The 22,999-nt window shown below is 40.5% G+C and overlaps 1 protein-coding gene across 1 annotated transcript in view; it reads left to right on the forward strand.

Moving 5' to 3' along the window:
- Window positions 1–22,999, forward strand: part of DHRSX (dehydrogenase/reductase X-linked) — a gene marked incomplete at both ends in the record, with an annotated part of 164,880 nt that overhangs the window by 90,712 nt on the left and 51,169 nt on the right. Inside the window, 1 exon segment of the mRNA XM_080612073.1 lies at window positions 14,629–14,730. Coding sequence (XP_080468199.1) covers window positions 14,629–14,730 — 102 coding nt within the window.

Genomic DNA, 22,999 nt, shown 5'->3' on the forward strand with positions numbered 1-22,999 from the left:
ATCAAAAAGGAGCCAATTAGAACTTTTTCATTGTGAATTCGAGAAACTTTGAAGGTAGATTATTACAGATATACTGAACTGTTCAGATAAAGACAGATGAAATTCTGCCTGGATAATATCAAGTGGATCTCTGCTTAAGAAATACCAATAAATTTGCCATTTATGAATCTAAATATTTATCCAAGGAGATAAAGAAGGGAACAAAGAAATTCTCTAGTGGTGTCATGAACAACTCTCTACCCCGTTGGTTATACACAAGATAACCACCATTGTCCTCCTTTGTCACCAGAGGACAGGAAGATGCAACCGTGGCCACACAGGTTTTCCATGTATCAAGATGACTAGCCTTGTGGAGAAGTAGCATCTTTGTTTCTTGCTAGCTTCTCTCTGCTGTAACTCATTGAGAAATTATGTTTGACTCAGGAATGAGTAACTGCAGGGTCAGGTCCTGTATCATGCGGGAGTTCAGAAAGATGGTCTTGCCAGTGCTGATCTGTGAAACATCAAGCATGGGTCAAGGCTTCATCTTCTTGGCAAGAGCTCTGTGCTACAAATGTGGGCATACTTCAGCCATTCCCATGTTTTCTTTCCACCTCACTGTCTGTAGGCTATGTTGAGCTTTATAGAAAGTTTTTAGGGTAATTTCTAACTAAAATACAATCATCCCTCTTTAATTCAGTTCAAGATTTGTATTGTTTCCAGGCTCTCTGGAGAGGGGATAATGCTTCCCATCTCTTCCATGCAGCAGCACCTTGCATTGCTGTGTTATGCCTGCAGCCTGTGGAGAGCTGCTGCCAGCAGCTGGAAGTAGAATGGAATATATTTCTCAGGGAAGCAGAACTTGATTGTTTGCTGTAAGCAGAAACCTCCTGAAAGGTTTCTTCTAGAAAGCATGAAGGCTGGGAGGAGAGGGTAAGTGAAGATGAGGGAAGTGAAGCGAGTGTGTATGAATGATAACTGGATGGGGATTAGTTCCTCCTTTGATGATTTTGAAGGCTGGGCAAACTAAATACTTAGTTTCCTGCATCCATTAAAGCTGTTGGGACAAACAATATGAGAAGTCGAGTACAGGGTGGAGAGGTCCCTTGGGACACTACCCTAATGTTTTTGAGAGGCTGATATTTGGAGGGTGTTTCCAATCCAAACACCATTTGTCTATTAAAGCTGTTTCAGAGCACAAGTGACATCTGGACATTTGCCTCTTTGCATCCACTAGCTACCACCACTGTTACAGTGCAGATGGCAATATGTCTGCCTTGGGGTATAACTCATAACAGGGAGTGAAGGTCTGCAGTTGCCAGAAATTGAATTACCAACAGCTAAGGGTTTGAAAAAGTGGAAAAATTAAACAGAGATAAATCACAGAGCATTGGTGGCTGCCATCCAAGTAGTCTGAAAGAACCAAACAACAAAGCAGTCACGCTGCTAACCCAAATATATAATTTACCCTTACATTAGCACTCTACCTGGCCATTAAAAATGTGGTTTCCAGAATTCTATTCACAACTAACCGAATTTACTTTGGCCACAAAAATAGTGATTGAGAGGCTCTATGTCACTTCTATGAAATAACTGGAGGAAGCACATGGCCCCTGTGCCAGCATGGGATGCCAGGGATGAGTGGTCGTAGAATCATAGAATCCAAGAATCAGCTAGGTTGGAAAAGAGCTTTAAGATCATAGAGTTAAACCGTTACCCCAGGGCTGCCAAGTCCACTACTAAACCATGTCACTGAGGGCCTTGGCTATGCGGTTTCTGAACACTTCCAGGGATAGTGATTCCACCACTTCCCTGGGCAGCCTGTGCCAATGCCTGACCACCCTTTCGGTGAGGAAATTCTTCCTAATATCCAGTCTAAACCTCCCATTGTGCAGCTTGAGGCTGTTTCCTCTTGTCCTATCACTTGTTACTTGGGAGAAGAGACCAGCCACCTCCATCCTCTCCATCCTCCTTTCGGGTAGTTGTAGAGAGCAATAAAGTGCCCCACTTTCCCGGTTGCTCCGAGTCTCACTGCAGCCCTGCTCTCCACTTTCTCCCAGGAAGAGCTGACACATTTTTCCAGGCGGGCGCTGGCTCTTCTGCACTGCCCGTTCCAGGATGAGGGAAAAAAGGGGAGGCGGGAAGGACACCCACCACCCTACCCAGCACCAGGGTAGGTTGTACAATGCACACCATGGTGTTAGAGGGCATATTCAGCCCTCTACAAATGTGACTTGAGCTCAGCCCTAAACAGAGACTTAAGGAGGCACTATAGTGGGTGAGAATCTGCTAAAAACAGGCAGTGTGGTTTTTATATGTTGCGGCATGCTGCACCAAGATTTTGCTTCAGAGCCTTTTGATCTTGCAGCGCTGCTAATCTGGGGCTCTGCAGCAATTCAAAAAGGTAGAATTCAGATCCAGACCTGCTGTTAAAGGTAGTCTGCTAGAATAGCATGCTTGATTGTGTTGAAGTTATTATCTGGTTTCTTTCCCAGTATGTGAGGGCGGTTATCTTTCCCAAAAATGCTAGTTTGGCATTAAGCAGAAATCAAAAACCTTTGAAAGTCCTCAGATCCAGTGTCTGGCCAGTTGCAGTTCTCTACTTCTGTTCTTCATAGTGTCAGGATCACAGATGTCACCATCTTAGAAACAATAATCTCTGGTGGGGAGAATTCATGGTTTTTTCAAGAACCAAATGCCGCTAATATATCAGAACATGTAAGAAAAATCATTTCATACATTATTAATTTCCTGCAGAGGATGAAAAATTTAAGAGAGTTTTGTCTTTCTGAGTTTATTTTTCTTAGGAAAATTTAAGAAAATCCAGTTTGCCTATAATTTGAGTTGTATTTGGGTATGAACAGACTAACAAGAATCTGTTTTCTTCCTACCCTCTCTTAAAGGCTTGTCCTTGAAGGGTATGCACCAAAGGAAAAACAATGCTGTGACTATTGACTCAAGAAAGACCCTTCTACCTACTGCTAACCACTAACCCACTAACCAGAGAGCAGCGGTACACAGAAATAGATTCATGCACTGGTATACTCTTAGCAATGCTACACATCTCTTTACACGAATTCAGCAAGCTCAGCTGCCATGATTGTAGTACAGCTGACACGTTGCTCCGTCCCTCGCACCCCTTCTGCAGGTGAGAAATTCAGACGTAGAGGAGTATCTCACCAACACTTCTGTAAAATTAGTTTAGCTGATGAAAGTATCTCCAGGAAGTCCAAATTTTGAATGGGAATGCAAAGACTTACCTGTACAGGTAGTTCTGTCTCTAGAGCTGGAGTAAAGGGAAGTGGCAAAGTCTGTTATGCACAAGCCAGATTTTTGAACAGGGCAAAGGCTCAAATATCCATTTTTTGTTCACCTGGAACCTTCCCCAGGCTGTACCTTTAGAAAAAAAAAAAAAAAAAAAAAGTTTGTTGTTTTCTTGGAAGAAAGGGTTTATGCAGTTAAAAATACCTGTTTCTTTCCTAACTAGTCACCAAATGAGAGTATATGCTTTCCAGCTGGACATAGCCTTCCCTAACATTCTTTTTCTAATGAAAGGGGGAATTTCCACAAGCTGTCTAATGAAAATGCTTATCAGCATGATTCAATACTGGAAAATACATAGGATGCACATTCCTAAGAGGAAGAATTACTCATATGTTCAAAAATAAGTTTGCTTTCAAGATGAATGAAAGTAACAGAAGCATCAAATGTTGTGATGGAGGAGAAGAGCCCTGTGGCTCATTGCTCAGCAGCTCTGGCTTGCATTGTCTGAAATTCCAGGTCGGCATTAGCCGGGAACTGCTATGAAAGATAATTGCTTTAAAGCCCCATCACTGAATAGGGACACTACATTAGAGTGATCATGCTAAAAGTTCTGGAGGACCAGCAAGGGAGGTGAGATGAGAAGAACAGCAAAGTAACAAAACAGGATTGGGGTCGGGAGGAGAGATCTGTAGTTTCCTAAAGATGAATCCATCTCAAAGAAGAAAAAACCGAACTTTTCTGATGTTAATACATCCCTAGAAATAATATGAAATACCTATTTGTATTGAAGTAAAAGAGAAAGGAGGTTGCATCCAGTGTACAGGGCAGCCTGTGAAGCAGCAATCAAGAGGCTCTATCGGTATTCTATTCGTCTGCACTTCTTTTTCCTATCACTTTTCTTGCTAGTAAGATCTCTGCCACAGATTAGTAGCTGCAAGAGCTGTGTGATTTATAGAGCAGCAGCAAAACTGCCAGTTCTCACCTGGGATGTGTAGCTATACTGTCGTTATTTTAGAAATGATAATGTCTTGCAGTTTGCTTAAGCTCAGTCTCAGTTATGTGCATGTATAGACATAGCAATACCAAACCCAACCACTACAATGATCTTTACCTTCTTTGACTGTCAGGATGTGTGCATCAATTAGATTGTGCAACTCTATCTCAGTTTTTCTGCTGAGAAGTCACAGTTATTTCAGAGACATTCACAATACGAAAAGAATTTAAACACTCCCTGCAAGACTCCTTATCTTTTTCCAGCATGAATTTTCTTTGTGCTATCCAGCTGTCTGTGAGCCTTTGGCAAGATCCTCCTGGACGTTCTCACTCTCTTCTTCCCCCTCTCCTCATCCCCCCAAATCTTAAGTATGGTGAATAACATTGAGTCATCTGTGTGCATGCCCAATTCTCTCATTTTTCTCTCATTCTCTGTTTGTTCATTATCAGCTGAAACTGAACACTGGGATTCAAATCACCTAATTTTTGAGGTTTATAATGCAGAGGTTTAAATCTGAGTCAGTGTCCCCAAGCTCCTTTGTAGGACATGATTCATCTCATCTTAGACTAGATTAGTGAAAGAGGTGAGATGAATCCCATCTTAGATGCCCTCTACAGATCTAAGCTTGCTTAAGCATGAAAGCAAAACAGCCTAATGTCAGATCTGGAAGAAAGGACAAAGTAAGCCTATGCATCCTGATTCTTGGATGAGTGGGAAAAGACAATGACATTGCTACTCAAGGTTATTTATGTTTCCTTAAGTAATCCATATAAGATACCAGGTATCGCTTGACATGAGCCAGGAGAGGCAGTTGCACCAGCAGACCTGTACGGATGAAGAGGGGCAGGGATGTGAGGGGACAGCAGCCACCCTGCCGGGTGATCAGAAACCAGGTTACCTATGACTACTTGGCCTTAAAGCTGTACAACTGGTGGAAGGGGCAGCCCTAACCTCCCGCATCGCTCACCCCGGCTGCCTGCCCCACTGCCTCCCCTCCATCAGCTCTGTGGCCTCTGCTGCCACAGGAAAAGAGTGTGACTCGCTGATCGATGTGAAGGCTGTTTCCAAAAAGAAAGAGGAAAAGGAGGAAAAAAAGTCTTTTGAAGCTGGGTCTGAGAGCTGCTCAACCTTGCCGCATGGGTGCTAGAACTGACACAGGGTGAAAAAGCAGAAAACTTCTGGGGAAAAGAAAGGTAGTCTTTGCAGAAGTATGTGTTATGGATAGTTCTCATGACTATAGCAAAAGTTGTTGTATTCTGGACAACTCAAAGTTATTCTTGCCTGGAGCTTGGACGTATTATTCCCTTCTTCTTTGTTTTGTTTCCTTTGACTCTGCAAGGTTTTTGTCCTTGAAGTAGTACAAAGCAGAGACACTATCAACCTCTCTGTGTTACCTCAGAGGGTGTGGAGCAGAATATTTGCTGAGGTGTTTTCATGGCAATACCAAAGCTTATTACAAATGTAAGTCTTTGCAGTGGAGGTTTTTATTTTGGTGGTTTTGAAATGGAAAGCAGCTGTACGCAGAAAATGCATTCTCTTTTCGGAAATGTAGCCAATGAGAGAGTTGTTTCACCATCATGTAATGATTCTCTGGTATTAAATCTGGCTATGAATTGAAAGTTGATTTCAAGTATGAAATATCTAGACAGTGTACTGAGAAACGGTCCTGCTGGAACTTTTGTTGGGTTTGGGTTTGGTTTTTTTTTTCCTAGATCTCCAAGTATGTATTTGATACTGGCTTATGGAAAGCAGCTGCTGCATGGCAGACTAGGACATGCTGGTTTTGACTGAAACCTTTGATATTTGCCATAAAATAGCCCAGAAGGTCTTAATCTATTTTTAAAAATCAGTAATAGAAAGGTAAATTTTTTAAAGACTGAAGGTTACAAGCCACTTCCCATCTCTTGAAAATTACATCAATGAGAGGACAGAAAAAGCCAGACCTGCACTGACAGACAAGAAGTTCTGGGCCACTGGGAATTGGGCTGCTATCAGCTCTGACCTATTTCAGTCCACAAGCAGGCTAATTGAATTTGGAGGTTCTTAACTGTAGCAACTAAAACCAAAAAAATCCGTTCTATGGATAAATGTGAGAGCTTCTTTTCTTTTCTTTTTTTTTTTTTTTTTATTTTATAAGGTGACAAAAGTAGAATTTCATGTTAAAAAACAAATAAATTAGGGAGGCAAGCAAGATTTAGGGGTGTAAAGATATGAGCAAGGTAGCTAATTTGAAACTAAATTGAATTTGGTAGCTTGGAGAAAATCTTTTGAATAAAGAAACTATATTTGCTTTTGCACAGTAAGCTGTTCATATAGGAAAGAAATTCTACAATTCAAGAGAGGAACAGCTCAAGATGAGTTCTGATGCATGTTTTGGTCAGGGTGCATGTCTAATAAAATATTCTGAAGGGTAAAGCTGCCAGTAAAAGATCACTGGGCCTTTTCTTGTCCTCTCTGGGACTCTTCCATATGCATGTGTGTGTCCTTGATCATCAAATTATACAAGTGATTCAATATCTTAACTTTTAAGCTATGCAACCCAAGATGCATTGGGAATGTGCAAGTCCAGAGCAGAGAAACTGGAAATAAATGATAGCTCCATATACTTTGCAGAACTGCAGCAGTTTAAATCAGTTGAGGACTCAGCTTCATTTCTAGGAAGACTCATGCTCCTAGCTTGCTCTGAAGTACATTTTCATTTTGTTGTCTTGTGAAAGCCTTGCTGACTTTTATATTCTTTAATAGCTTGACTATGTATTACTTCCAAAAAGCTCTTTACCTAAGTTTCATTCCTGATGGAAAGTGTCAATATGAGAATATGGTAATGTGTTTGTCACATATGTGCTTTATATTTTGAGGTTTTAAATGAGATGTAAGTCACAGTGTAGAGCTAAGCCACTATAAAAAGTAAATGTCAACCAAGAAGCAAAAGAAACATATCTGAAATTCACAAAATATAGCAATGAAACTTAATATAAAAATCTGTTCACCAGCAAGGAAGAAGAAAATACATCTAAAAGTAAATAGAATCATAGAATAGTTTGAGTTGAAAGGGACCTTTAAAGGCCATCTATCTCTGCCTCCTGCACCTGCAATGAGGGTAATAATTGTAATGAGGATATTCTAAGCAATTTTCTTTTCTGTTCATAAATGAATCTTCGGATGCTCACTGTGAATTCTGTCCCCATGAGGCAGAAGGAATTTACCTGGACCTGTCCTCTTGTTTCTGGTCCCCCTAGAGGGAAGAAAACATACTTAGCTGGGAATGGGATGAAGGTTGCCTTCCTTAACACTCAAAAAGAGATATGAAAAGCATTTCCACTGCAACATGTTTGGGTTTTTTTCCAAATATCAACCCTAGGGTGAAGCTGGTGTGGTCATGTCATTTCGCACCATTTCTCTACAGGGCTCTAAATGGCCCTTACGAAGATCCAAAATCATATTTCCTTTCAACCTATATGAAGGCACACCCTTACATACGAAAAATAATGACAGAAGAGGTTCCCCAAGCTGTTGTTTAGTGGGGTAAAAACAAAGTCTTCCCATACCAACAAGGCAGGATATTAGAGGACATTGTCTCTCTGCAGCCAGGAACCTGGGTGATGAATACCTGAACTCATGAGGAGGAGATGGAATCTAATTTCCAGCAAGCGTATGAGGATATGTATCTGTTATTGTATTTGCTATTCTTAAAAAAATAAAGCGTCCCCAGTCAATAATCTGGAGGAAATTTTACCCACGGGAAGCTAAGATAACCTTTCTCACCCTTAAAGCTGGCTGTGCATCCCACTGCTTGTGTCCTGCTGCCACCACCTCCTGAGGTTACTCTTCTGACAAGTTGATGGCAGATTATTTCTTTTCAAGTCCTGTCCCTGCTGAACAGAAAATGTCAAATACTATACAGCAAAGCATGTTTGGAAAAGCCAAAGCATGCTTTGTCTGTAGGAATTGTGCTTAAATGGTAGCATATTTAATACCTGGTGGTGCAATTTGCAGAGTCATGCATGGACATTTCTGTTGCTTTACATGGAATGCCTCCTCTTTGTACTACTGTTACGTCCCAGTGCTCTGGCAGCATGATCTGTGAAGCTGTTCTGGGGGGCTTCCTGTGATGAGCTGGTATTTTGACAGTAATGGGAGCTGCTGGTAGCTACAGAACTGAAACACTGTTCTTACCCTGTATTTTTGCTTATTTTGATTAACCAGTACACAAGAGCTACCAGGAGTTTAACATGTTAAAGGATCACTGGACAAAGCCACACTTCTGTTGTGGAAGTTGAAAGTAGTTAGGAGAGACTACTCAGTTTCTGAGAGCAAATTTTTATTTTACTTTTCCACTTCTGAGAGAGAGAGTGTCTCTCAGCTGAAGACTTTTTTCCCCCATTTCTCTTAGTCCAGTAGGTTAAAGCTACATGGTTAAGAAATGGCACCATGAAATGCCTTTTTTTACTATAGCTGTTTGAGCAGTGTTCAAACCATCCCAAGGAAGGAAAAAAAAGCACAAATTTCTAATATTTGCCCAATGCGGATTTTTGTTTATGTCATGAACACTGATGCAGAGCTCTTTCTTCACTGAATAGGCTGGAGGATGACACACAGAGTCTGTTCACAAAGCCTAACGTAGGCACAGAAAACTAATCTCTTCAGACTGCCTTTAAAGTTAGTGGCACTAGAATGAATGACTCAGAGAAGTAGCAGCTGAATTTAGGTGCTCTTGCTTGCCTGATGAAAAGCTGTAGACAAACTAGGCTAACTCAAGTTGTGAGTGTATCTTTTAATGACTGTACCCAAACCGTATGTCTTTAAATATGCTCACTATTTTGATCCGTGGCACTACACTCACACACTTTGCTAGATGGATGTGTTCCATCTGTCTTTTTCTTCAGTGGCATATCACAAGCATCAGCTTGAACAGTAAATCTGTGGTAGAGTTAGCCATGGTTTATTATTTCTATTAATAGTGTATGAAAGATCAGTGATCTAAAAGAGTGCCACAAAATTATACATACTAATAAAGAAGAGAGGAGAAGACTGGGGAGAAAATTGTAAGATGACCAACAGGCAATAGTGAACATTTTAGTCTATAGTCACATGGTTAAAATAGTCTGAAGGATTAGGAGCCAAAGCTCTGCAAATTGTCACCATAACCACAGCTGGAATTAAGGGGCCAACAAGTGTTGCAGCTATGATTGCACATACTAGGATTTTCTGTGCATGAATCAATTAATTATTTAGTTCCTGAGAATCTTGGATGCAAATGAAGAATGAGTGCTTGTGTATGGAGTGCTTGTGGTGTGGAGCCCAGAGCAGTCATCAAGTGCACAACAGCAGGAGCACAGCATAAATAAGGGAAGCTGTGCTTGCTGCATTTATGATGACCGTCTCTCATTGTGCTCAGTATGCAATTGGCTGGTACACACCTTATTTTCCTGTAGGATTTTGTTTGTTTTTGTTTACGTATGAGTCCTTCTATAGTAAGCATTTTCTAGTCCTGGATAGCATGCCTGGTTATGTCATCATGCAGGTCTGAGCAGAACTTACATCACAGTCCTTGCGTTAGTCCTGGGCAGTGTAGAAAAATTCTCTTAACAGGAGCTACATTCTGTAGGTGGGGGCTTGTGTGCTTCTACACATACCCATTTGGTAGAATGATAAACCACAGGTTTGTGCTAGCATCCTAGAAATGCTTTTGCATTTTTCCACTCACAGTGTTGTCATATAGCAGCCACAGTTTTGACCTTAGGTGGTCAGAATTTCCAGCTGGCGAGAAATTCATTCCCTTCCCCTGGCAGCCCTGATTTGATTGAGAACAGCTTTTGTTTTGTCTGGAAGATGTGTAAGCAGATGAGCAGAATCATGCTGACAATGATGAGTTGATTCTGGGACACCTTACTTTGGGGAGAGAGAACCACAGAGGAAGGGAGATAACAGGCTTGTCTCTGAAGACTGGACCAGCCAAAGCCACTATTAGTGTCAGCAAGGACAGTGCTGTAACAGAAGAGAGGGAGGCTCCAGTCAGTACTGCTTTATGTCTTCTCCTCCTTCTAGTTCATGCTTTTCTCTCCTGGGGTTTGCTCCACTTCATTTTCACCTGCTACCTTGCTGACAGAGCTTCTCTAGCTCTGCAATGCAGCATGTATCAGATACTAGGTATTTGCCTCATAAAGAGTGCTTTCTGGTAAACAATATTTTTGGCTCTGTCCAGGTGCTCAGAAGTATACTCAGTTCTTTCGTGAGCAGGGCAGCATTTCTCCTTGCTGCTGTGCAGATAACAAAGTGAGGCAGAATAGCAGATGAATGGTCAAATTCCTCAGTGCCCTCTGTAGAGATATGGCAGCCAGAGAACATGCAGATTTTTTGCAACACATTTTTGAGCATGAGTATGTGACTACTACTGACCATTTTTTTAATTATTCTTGTCTAAGAACCATTTCTTGTTCCTTGCTAGATAAGAAAGTCTTCCTGCTGGTATCTTCAGACACTGAATAGATGGGTGGCAAGCAGGAAGAGGCAAAGAAATCCCTTCTATAGTCCTCTTTCCACCATGTTCTCAGCTCCATGCTGTGCTGGGCAGGATTGCAGCTTTCCCTAGAATCCATCCCCTGCTTGTATTTTAGCACAAAGGCAGTGAAAGCATGATGGAAAACTGCTTTGGTGTAAGTAATAAAAGAAAGTCTACTGTGACTTATGATTTCTTCTGAAGTGGAGCTGTAGCTTCAAGATGATGAGTTAAAGCTGAATACAGAATGTGGTGGTAGTTGGTAGGTGGCCTCCGTCTCTAAATCAAACCTAAGTGACATAGTCTTTGCAGGAGCCCAGACATTACACTTTCCTGTGTTCAGCTGATCAGCGAGTATCTCACAAGTTACACTCCCTGATAATTCACTGAAATATCTGTCTATTATTTTTGCTTCTGAATTTTCCTTCCGTAGTAGACCAGAATTCCCATTTCATGGTTTTCATGCCCTTTGATACAGACACTGAAGAAATGTGCAACCAGCACAGAAAGCAAGGAATAGTGTTAAGAGAAAGAAAGATGAAATGGGATAGAGTTAGAAATTAAAGTATTTCGGTAGCATTAGCTGCAGATACTCTGTATGTAGATTCTACTCCCCAATTTTTTTTTTAATAGCATACAGAAAATCGAAGGAACCGGTTAGTTTTGAAACCTATTATTAAACTCAAAAGCAGAATAATCACTGTCGTCAGTTATTAGGTACTTGAATAATTTGAAGTCTGGCGGGAGACAAATCAAAAAGATGAGTAACATATCTAAATATTAATTTTGGCATGTTTCAGTTTGCTTGCTGTTACTGCACATCTTTTTCATCATATCTATTCTATACAGACAACCTTTCGTATCTATTCTATACAGACAACCTTTTGCCACTTGTTTCTGAAAAGTGGTTCAAGTCACATTGTTAGTTCAAGTTCAGATTTGGCCATTTGCTCACTTTAATATTAAACACTGGTCTTTATTAATGACATTTTAAAAATTGGCATGCTTAGTACATTAGTGAATGCTTCAAAATATCCTAGAAACTAGCCACTGTCCTTAGCTTCTAACTGTGTAATTCTTTAGTACACTGATTAAAACAATTAAATACTCGGATCATTGAACAAAGAAGAAACCCGGTTTCTGTTCAAGGCCGGGCCACTGAGTCAGCATACGACCTGGAGATGTGTTTTGGCACTCTTTCTTGAGTGGAACAGCACTTCGGTTGGTGCAGCAGCACTCACGCCAGTGAAACCGCCTCTTGGCAAAGAGCTGCCGTGCACGAATAAGCATGAACAAGGACTCTGGCCATTAATGTTTCTGCTCTGTGAGCAAAAAGAAAAGTTTGGGGGTTGATTTGTTTGTTTGTTTTCCTTTCCAAAGCATGTTCTGATCTTTTGATGCAAGTACTTTACAAACAGTCAATATGATGACACGCTTCCCAAGTAAGCAAGTAAATAAGCTTAGTAATGATAGGCTTGGCCTAGTATGCCATTAATCTAGGCGATGTATAGTCATAACAAAGGACAGCATTTGCTCTGCAAAACTGTGAAATTAAGGGAAGGGAGATCAGACAGATGTAGCAAAAAGTTAATTCCTAGGAAGGGTGAGATTGAACTGGTGAGGCTGAAAAGTTCTCACCTTGGCACACTGGTTATCTAACTACTGTTGTTGCAGTGCAGAAAAGAACAATTTCAAGGTCAAATGAGGGGAGATATTAAAATTTGGCTTAGGGAATGTTCTCAGGGGCCTGCTTTTCTTGCACATAATAGAGGCATTAGCAAAATCCAGGCGAGTCAGTAATATTGCCACAGTCCGTATGGGTGGTTGAAGAACTGTTTGGACCCTGTGCTGTGCCACAAAATACTGCAGCTAATGAAAGTCCAATGCCTTCTGTACCATGATGAATATTTTGTATTGAAAGGGACTCTTCCATTGGCAGTGTGAGTGGCTGCCGTCTAAGAAGCTGATCATGCTTTCCTTAATCTCTCTCCTTGATGAGCTGCCTGGAGAAGCAGAACAACAGCAGAGTCAGCATAAAGCTTCGCCTGGGTCTTTACTCCATTCCTTGTTGTATGAGTTACTAATAGGTTAGTACAACCAGGTTTTGTGTATCTGAGCAATTACAGTGCCGTTCTTGTGGTTTTATGTAGCTGCCAGGCCACAAGAGGGATGACCTGAACAAGTCTCTTCTTTTACAAGCGTGAATAACTTTTGCATTTCCTTACCACGTCCAGATGCAGGACATCAGTGAAATTAAACAAATAGCAGACCTCCTAAAGGTCTGCAGGGAGCTTAAGAAATTGTCCAGTGTTATTCATGGGTCAGAGTTATTGAAATGGCAGGACTTTACAGCTATTTTGAAGAAATGTATTTACACTAGTTTAAAACTGTGATCTTTAGTGTTTTGTTTTGTTTCAAATGAGGAAAAGGGCATTGGGTAATTTATAAATTCACTAAGAAAATTTTATTGGACTAATACTGTCTATGTTGAAAATACATAAGGATTATTGAAGCCCCATCCTGTAAAACTGAAGGAACCATTCTCCTATAAAGGATTTTAGTAACAGCTGTGATTATCTTGTTATTTATCTTGCTGTTGTGCCTTCAGGCCTTCTTAAACTCTTATTGTACAGACATGCTATAAAGAGGCATTATAGCTTGCAGCCTCGGTTGTGATAGGATGAAACCGTTTGGTGAATAGCACAGATGGCCCAAGGAAAAGAGTAAGAGGAAAGGTCTAGTAGGTATAGCTACTGCTATTGGGGGTGAGAGAGTGGAGACCACTTGTTTCCACTTCATAACCCTGGCCATGGCTGTCATGCAAGGCAAGGCAACCAATGAAGCCGTGCTGTGAGAGAAAGGGGTGAAAGCTGAACAACTGCAAGAGGAAGAGAATTTTCAGACTTGAGGAGTTTAAAGTTATTAGGGTATTTAAATTATTATTAATAATAATAATTAATTTCGTAGTGAAGGTCAGTGGCTGACTAATGCTTTGGACAAAGGATGCTTTTGTTAGAGACATGTTTTCTCAGAAATAAAAACATACCAGTGTTAAATATGCTTTGAGACACTGACACCCTGCTTCCTTATCTACATTAGCAGGGTGCTGCCCACAGTAACCATGTGAGGTGTGATCCTCTCAAATCACACTGCTGTTGCTGGAGCCAAGGGGTGGCATGACTGCTGCCTACATTAGGCATACATACAGGCATGACTGGTTGTTGCTGCCAGGTGACTCAGATACCAAGTGTCCCTGATGTCCATTGGAGCTGTGGCATCACTTACGATGCCATGTTTGCTATCAGTGATTGGATGAGTCGCTGCATGGGCACACTGTTGCTCATCTTTGCTACTGCCTCAAAAGCTTTGTTTTATAACGTGCTGTCAGGCTCCATCACTCTTTGGACCACAGACATTCAGGAGATAATTGCAAAAAAATACAGGGCAGCCTATTTGGCATTGTGAACACAGGGAAACATGGTGCCTGATGTGGCTTCTCCTTTCCCCTTTTGATTTCCAGCTGCCATATCTTGTTCATTTCAACACCGAAGAGCTGTAGCCCCTCTTCCTAAATGGTAGCAGTAGAAAACTCAGTAGGACTGAGACATATTTGCTCTGCTTGATACCCTTCTTCACCTCCTGGCAGGAGCATTTCTCATATTTGCTCTGTGAGGAATCAGTACTTTAAAAATAGAAATGAAAAAAGGGAGGAGAAAAAAGGAACCTTCTGAGACCAGCTTCAGCTATAAATTTGAAAAGCCCGGTGTATTTTTAAAATCTTTACTTTCCTGTTGACATTATCATAAAAGCCCTTATTGATGTCTGTAATTGTGTTTTTATCTCATTGTGACTGACCTAACTCTGTTTTTGTTTGTCTCCTTTTCTCTCCCAGTGGAGTTTTTATACTGTGATTTGGCTTCCATGAAGTCTATACGGCAATTTGTGCAGCAGTTTAGAGCAAAGAATTGTCCACTCCATGTCCTGGTGAATAATGGTGAGTTCTGTTTTATTTCTTCACATGTCTGCAGGAGAAGATATGACAAATGAGTCTCTCATCTATCACTTCACATTTCAAATCAATTGTCTGAACCATACAGCAGGTTAAAATATGGCTGCATTAACAGGGATGTTTTTCTAGGACTTAAATTTTACTTTTTGGAGAGACTGTCAGCTAAGCAGACCAAACACTTCAGTGCCACCCCTGCTTGTGACGTTATTGCAAGTCTTGTTCCTTTGCTGTGTTTTTCAGCCCTCCAGCACTAAAAATCATGCAACTGCACAAGATAAATATAAGATAATACAAGATAAATATAAATACAAGATAAATATAAAGATACAAGATAAATGCAAAATAAATATATTTATCTGCACCCGCAATAAATATAAAAAAGGAAAGGAAAACTGTACCGCATGGGTGTAGAAAACCTGTCTTTAAACCTTTATTTACTTTCTTTCCCCTTATATTTTCCCTGTAGGAACACATGCATTCACTGTGGCTGCCTGGTGAGCTGGGTTGGGGGATTAATCCGTATGAAATGTAATCTAGCAAATTATCCAGTGACCTCGGAGCAGTCACTGCTTAGATCAAGGCACTACTGGAAAGTTGTCCATAAAGCTGTGTCCTCAGTGGTCAGAGAACAAATTAAAAGGACAACATTTATCTTGCATTCGTGCAATTATCAAATGAATCTCATTACTGTTAGGGATTTTAACTTTTGTTATTCACATACTTGCCATTTAATTATGTTTTTTAGCCACAGCATTTTTGGAAACAAGCCCATACAATAATTTTCCTCCAAAAACTATGCATGCTCTGCATGCACTTTCCTAAAGGGGAATTTTCACCTGTCTATTTAACTAGGGGAAAATCCCGCCAGCAACAATTTAGGCTTCTTTTAGAAGTTTTTTTTTTTTTGCTTTTACATGCTGCTGTTCTTGCTTTCCCAATTATTTGCATATATTTTTATTAAGACATCCCAAAGAACATTTTCAGTTTTCCTGTGCACCCTTCAGTCCTAGTGAGGGCAAACGTACTGTAAATAAATGGGTTTGTTACAATTCGTTGATGCCTTAAAGAGCTCTCAGTAACGCAAGCAAATATTGCAATAAAAATTTGGGAGTATTTGAGTTCCTGATTGATATGAAACATTCATGAAACGTTCAGTTAGATGTTCATTTTTTATTTGACTAGTCAAAACAGCCTACCATTATTATTCTAATTGTGCAATAATTAAAGGTAGTGGATATTTAATCCTGTTTACAAAATCATTCCAGTTTTGCATGCCTACTCCAGCAGTTTTCCAGGTCACTGGTGATCTTTTAAAGAAATGTATCTCCATCACTTGCTCTCCATCCTTTGCCTAGCTCAAGAATCTAACTGAGAATTAGATTAATACTAAAATCCTGAGTTTCAAAGTATTTTCCTAGAGCTAGACACCAGGTACCACAAAAATTTCAGTGATGTTTAGGTATCCAGCTAATTCAGACACCTTAAGAAGCCTTACATGAACATATAGGGTGTTCAAAATGGAGATTAGTGGGCTAGTCACCTCCTCTCTTTTTGTTATAGTTGATTTTAGCATATGCATTTAACTTTCTAATTTCTAATTTAAAAGGAAAAATTTGGTCGAATGCACACATTATTTCAGCTGACAAATAAAGGCCTGTTGTTCCATTACTATGCTTTCTGCATCTGTAATGTGCATGCTCAGCTCTTGGTTTTTAAAATAAACAAAACATGTTAAAGATGCAAATAGACTATTACATAAAACATTTTAAAAAAATATGATGTGCTAGTGCTAAAAAGAGAAAAATGTGTGACACAGAAAACAAATTAATTTTCTGTGAAAAAATAAAGTAATCTATGTAGCTGAACTATGAGGCACAGAAAGATGGATTCAGGACAAGTAGTTTAGAAAGCTTAATCTGACAGGTCAGAAGAATGTCTTCTACTCTGCTGATTAGCAATTGGGTGCCAGTTTTTGGTTTTGTTTTTGAAAAGAACTGTATCTTTGTACATTTGAAAAGTACTTAGTAAATTACAGCATGTACACTACTGTAATTGTTTAACACATTCATTAAAATATATGCTGTTAAGATACGTAAGAAAGTCTGCTATTTTCCTGTGGTTGCGGAAGGGACAGATAGTAAAACACTTCATAAAATTCCACAAGCAGTAGTCACTGTTTCATGCCAGAGAGGGTTTTTTCTAACTTCCAGTCAGTCATTTTCTGTGTACTCTAGAAATATTTCTCAGCACCTCGTAGTTAATGTTTTTACTTATACATTGTTTTACAGTACTTAATGATTCTAACCAAGAGAGCTACCACCAAAATCACATAATCTTTAATGATAACATAATACCTATGGATACCAAACATAGATAGTCTAACTTATTAACAAAGACATACTAACTACTTTCTATGTTGCAGTTCATTGAATGGTTTGTGATTCTGGCTAGAGGTTAGAAAAGGAGGGGGAGAAAACAATGAAAACAGCTGGCATACTCCTTGGCATGCACACCAAAACAAAAAAAGAACTTAGAGATTTTAGAATATTATTAGCATGCTATACACAGATTACAGTTAATATATTTCAGGTCGGAGCCTATCTAAGCCAATTTAAAATCAGTATTTCTGAGCTGCTGGCTGATTCAGACCTGCATATTTCGTACTTCATGAGTCATCTAAGAAATCTCAGTCTCCTGATAGAACGGATATATCTCTATAAGCTTCCCTCTTTAGTTCCCAGGGAATAATAAAATCTTTATCAGCAGGTACCTATGTGAAATATATATATTTCTTTGTGTTACTGTAAAGTAACAGCCACAGTTCAGCCACATGCAACCCAGCCATAATGCATTGCAGGGAGACATCCTAGTCCCGTTGATTACATGTTAAATTATTCTTGTCTTTGAATATTTGCGGGACCAGATTGTCAGAAGTGAGATTTGAAGGGTAGGAACAAGTGGATATATCACAGAATCACAGTGTTTTATGAATACTTACTTATTCATAAGTATTATTGATTAGTTAGGTTTAACAATAGTTATTTACGTTCCATGTGAAAAGATCCTGTCCCACTGGATTAGGTAAGAGCCAGCTCCCCTCTCTGTAGCAGCTGCAGTTTACTCAGGCTGTCTTATAGTCTTATGAAAAGGAGAGAAACTCAAGAGAAGTGGAGATTCACTAGAAAAGAGAAAGTTAGCTAGGAGGGTTGCTGTTGACTCCGGTGGATGTTGGACTTCATAAAAAGTAATGCGTCTCCTCCAGCCACGTAAGAAGGCTCATTCATTCAGTGAATCTTGTTGCAGCATCTTGCTTACAGCATCATGTTTCATCTTTGTCTTTGCTTGAAGACAAATCAGAGCAATACATCAGCAAAGCTGAGATGAAGAAGGTATAGAGGGACAGAGAAAAAAAGAGGAGGACAAGCAGAAGGGCGAGTGTCCCTTCACCTTTGTATAATTGATGATAGATTGTAGACATCATGGGAGAGATGGGCCTTTGGGAGATGTTTAAAGCTGGAAGAGGTAATTTGAAGTGGTGGGGGAGTTGTTTTTAAATGGATATTCCACGGGTGATGGGCAAAACTAGAAGATTCATAAGGACACTATCATGCAGCATGAATGTGTTCTAAAATGAGAAGATATTCTCAGGGCTATGTTTTTCTGAAGAAACTGTGTGCACAGCAGATACCATTTACTCAGATTTTTCAGAAGAGGTTATCTAAGAGAGATGACTGGAAAGTACGAGGAGGCTGGCTCATCACACACTGCTCTTTACAGGTATTAAGCGCCTTGGGTACTGGAAGTAACTTGTCTGGGCACATGTATCAGAGCACCATGATACTTCTGACGGGATTCAACCCAACTTGTTCAGAATGATTGAGGGTTATACAGTGCCAAAATTGCCTAGCGCCGAGATTTTTAGCAGTAGTCATCAGCTAGAGCTTTTATTATACTTGAATAGCACTGTTGTCTGCTAGAATGTTTTGTATCCTATATAAAGATACCAGATTTCTTATAAATGATTGTTTCTCATTAAAAGAACTGGCAATTTAAAAGAGTAACTTCAGGCTACTACTGACTTTCAAACTGTAAGATTTCATTCATGAAAATCCTGTCTTCTGTTTGATACTTTGTCTTTCTAATTATTTCCAAAGCTTTTTCTGTGTCTGTGGTATCAAACACTTTGTGAAAAGGGAAATATCTCAGGCTCCACATGCTGTAGGTTCTTGACACATTTGCTTTTATGTTCTCAATATGAATGTTTTATCAGTGGAAGACAGATACAAAATTCAGCTATTGATGGATTAGGAAACCCAGCCAGTTCTACTGAAGTGTGTGGAACATTTGCCATTGGCTTTCCTCAGAGGCGAGAGTGAGCCATGTCTTATTCTTACCTAATCCTATCATAGCTTTTAGGTAAAAATATTTTTATACGAAGTGCAAAACAAGGTATTGTACTTTTAAGAGAAATTCCTATTCAATTAGAAAGCTGTGACTGACTTTCCTGTTTTCTGATTGTGAGTGGGATAACCCACCATTGTGCCAACTCAAGCAACCAAGTTACTGAGCATATTTTTAGGAAACAAAGTGTTAGGGTTTTTTTCCCAGCCAGACTCAATTATGAATGCTCTGATTTATTTTAGTATAAAAGCAAAATGTCAGTTATGGATCATATTTTAGTTTTTTAACCTACGCATTTTCCAAGGAACTAGCCTGTGTTTTCTGCGTTTGCTGTGTAGCAGCATGACACTGAATCAGAAAGTGAATCTGTTATTAAGGAGGTATTGCAGCCTGTTCTGTTTTATGCTGAACCTACCAAGATTTGGTTGTTCTCACAGTCCTTGAATGTGGCTTGTCTGCAATTTTATTTATTTATTTATTTTACTTTAAACTGCTTATAAACTAAGAGCTTGTCTTTGCTGGAAAGATGCATTGCTTTATCTTCTTTGGCACTGCTGATGCAGTCCACTTTTCTCTTGTGGGCACTGTATGTGGGTCTGGGAGCACTACCAGTAGACTTTACTCAATTTTCAGTTCCTCACTAGTTAGACAAACTTTCAATGTTTGGGCTAAGGGTTTCCATGCCAAGTATTTGACTTAGGCTAGGAGGGAGTGTTAATTAATTATTTATTTATTTTTGAATGCCAGATGAAAGAGTTTATCCGTTTCCAACAGTGATAAGAAAAACATCTTAGGGATTTTTAATGTCAAAAATTATGACAAGTTTCTTTATAAAGTCTCTGGTGTTATCAGTGGAATAGGGATTTGAATGCAGGCAAAATGCTGTCTTTGTGTCAGAGGTGGCTGCACCTTTCACCACCTATGAAATATTCCATGGTGGGCCAAGACAGAAGCCTGTAAAGTGCTGTGGTTTGAAAACCACCTTTAATGTTTTAATCCTAAAGATTTTGCCTGTACCAAACATGTCCTGCGTTGAGACTGAGCAGGTCTTCCTGCTGGAATCACAGCCCTGAGCCATAGTGGGAAGTGCAGGCAAGTTCACTGGCACTGAGGCTGGGCACCAAGGTCCTCTCTGCTCCCTGTGGCTGCCTCTGAGCTGCGGTGGAGATGGGCACTGTGGCTTACTTCAGGCTCCTCCTGGTCTCTGTGCTGTCTAGACTTGGGGCTTGGGTCCTCTATGATCTCTGTGACAAGTTTCTGTCCTGTTAAAAGAAAACTACTGGATGGGGAGAAGTTAGTGGGGGGTGCTGTGTGTCTGGGTTTTACCTTGATATACAGTTGGAACACGACTGTGGAGCTGGGATGTGATTTCAGCACTCTCAGGATGTAAACATCTTCCTAGTCATGGCTGATGAACTGATGTAGAAGGTGACGTCAGTTAGCTAGTGACCACATCTTTCTGGAAGTGCTCTTTCTTGCATATATAGGCATGATTAGCATGTAAGAGGAAGAAGCCTGGTTTGAATGCAGATAGGACAAGACCATAGCTTCCAAGAGAGGCAGATCTATATGAGAAGCCTGGGAGTGGAGAACTGAACTAGAACACGTAGTTAAGGCTGGGAGGTTATAAGGGAGAGACAGCAGAAGATGGAGTGAAGATTTGGTGGGAGGAAACAGGGCTGTCAGGTGGGAACCATTAGGATGGAGGAAAAGTTGATGGCAATACATTTGAGTTTGCTGACTGAAAGACTTTTAAATAGAATTAAACTATGAATGTAGCATATATTCTTGTTCAATATCAAGATATTCATAAGGCAACAAGCATGGTGAGAGGGAGCTGGGGTGGGTAGGAAGGATGAAGAGAGCCGTTAGGTCTGAACTGTAGGAGAGGTCTAGGTCAGAATTTGCAGGTACTTAGACACCACATAGTTCACAAAGATTAAGTCCTTATCTGGAGGACTAGCATCTCTGTTCCTGTAAAGAAACCAGCCTCAAAAGCAAGAGGAGAGCCAGCCAGGCATGTGACTGACAGACGCCTGTAGGATGCAGAGTGAAATTTGTGAGATTCAGACACAAAGGAGCTAGAGTGGCTGGCTAAGAAAATTAGGGAGAAACAACTAACTGTTTTCAGGGAAGCAGAGAGGCAGATGAAGCTGATATGCAAGACTGGGGCTGAGCCTCTCCCCTCCTTCCCACATACATGCTGTTCCTTGATAAGATCAGTGTTGGGTCACTGGATTCTGGGGCTAAGGGGGAGAGGGGAGCGCAGCCCGGAGCTTTGGCTAGGAAGCAGCATGCAGTGCTTGGCTTAGGCAGGGCCATGCATTTTGACTGGCACAGGAAGGCAGCATGCATGTTCTGGGAAGAGGCAGGAGAGACCGAACCCTCTGGAGACAGCTCTCCTCTGCAGCCTGAAGCTGGGTCCTGATGCTGCTCTCCTCTATCAAACTGCTCATCATGGACAGCCTCCTTCAGGGAAGATCCATGTACAGGACACTGTCCTGCCGCTGATGGCGGTGGATCTTCCCAAAGGTCAAATGCATTGATGTGGACTCTAAGTGTCATCTAGGTACCATCAATATGTCATGGGGTAAAATTTCTTGTTTGCTTCAGTTTCCTACCAGTTTGCTTTAGAAAACTGCGCATACAGAGTTCAGAAGATAGTGGGAAGTGCAAGAGTCTGAATTCCTACTGGGGAGACAGGAAATAGCATCAGAGAGCTGTATCGAGATTCATTTGTATTTTTGTGTTTTTCTTCTTTTCTTCTTAACTGTTTGGGTTTTTGCCTTTTCAGCTTCCATACACTGAAAAGCTGGCGTCTGTATGTGGTCCTGTCTAGACTCAGAACATTTTTTGGGGGATACCAGTAGATGTGCAGCATGCCTGTAGCACTGGACTCTGGGTTACATATGAAGTTTGGCAAGCAGTGTGTCTCAGTGGTGCTGTAAATTCATCTCTCTGCAGCCCAGATGAGGCATACCTGTAAAAACCAGTTATATGGGTACAGCTGTGTCTCCGATAGGCACTCCTGGAAGCAGTTCTTCTAATAAGGCATTGTACCTTCTCATTGCTCACTAACTGGGAGAGATCTGCAGGGTGAGCATATTCTGGGATAGCACAGCCCAATAGAATGATGTGGAACAAGCAATCTAATATAGGCAGCCTAGCCAGAGGATGCTGCTATATGGTCATTGAGGTGTTCACTCCACTACAGATGGCCCTATTCAGGAGAGAAGTGGGTTACACTATTTTATATGTAGATAGATCCACCCATAGATCTTCCGGAGTATGGATGTGCAGAGCAGAGTGGTTTGGACACTGTTAAGTGAGGTGGGTCACCTCGTGGCTGCACTCATGAGATGGAAAATGCTGATAAGTCAGTCAGCTATACCAATATAAAACCTATATGGAGAAAAGGCTTTGTGCTTTTACTTGGAGTTACTGTCTCTAGTTATTTTCCCCCTTAGGAACTTTTTTGGTACAGTATGTGTCTCTTTCTCGTACGTAACAGTAATTGCATGGATGAGATTATATAGGTTCACTTCCTGCTGTGAAGGTGCTACATGTAAGCGTATGTGACTAACCTCTTGCATTTTCTGCCCAGCCTTTGGGCTGCTGGAAATGAAAGGACTTGCATGTGGAGGCGCTGCCTCCAAACCCACTTCCATGAACCTGTCTGGCAAGAAAGACGTTTTGTTCTTCATATGAAGAGATTTTAAATCTTTCTTCTTTAGTGAGTTCGAGAGAACTACCTCTAAAAACCTCCAAGTAACTCACTGTAAATAAATCTAGATGAGCAAAATACTTTTATTTTTAAACCTCTTAAAACATGTGGAGCTGAATGATGGGAAGT

This window comes from Psittacula echo (genome assembly GCF_963264785.1).
Source record: "Psittacula echo genome assembly, chromosome: 3".
In the NCBI taxonomy this organism is placed as follows: domain Eukaryota; kingdom Metazoa; phylum Chordata; class Aves; order Psittaciformes; family Psittacidae; genus Psittacula; species Psittacula echo.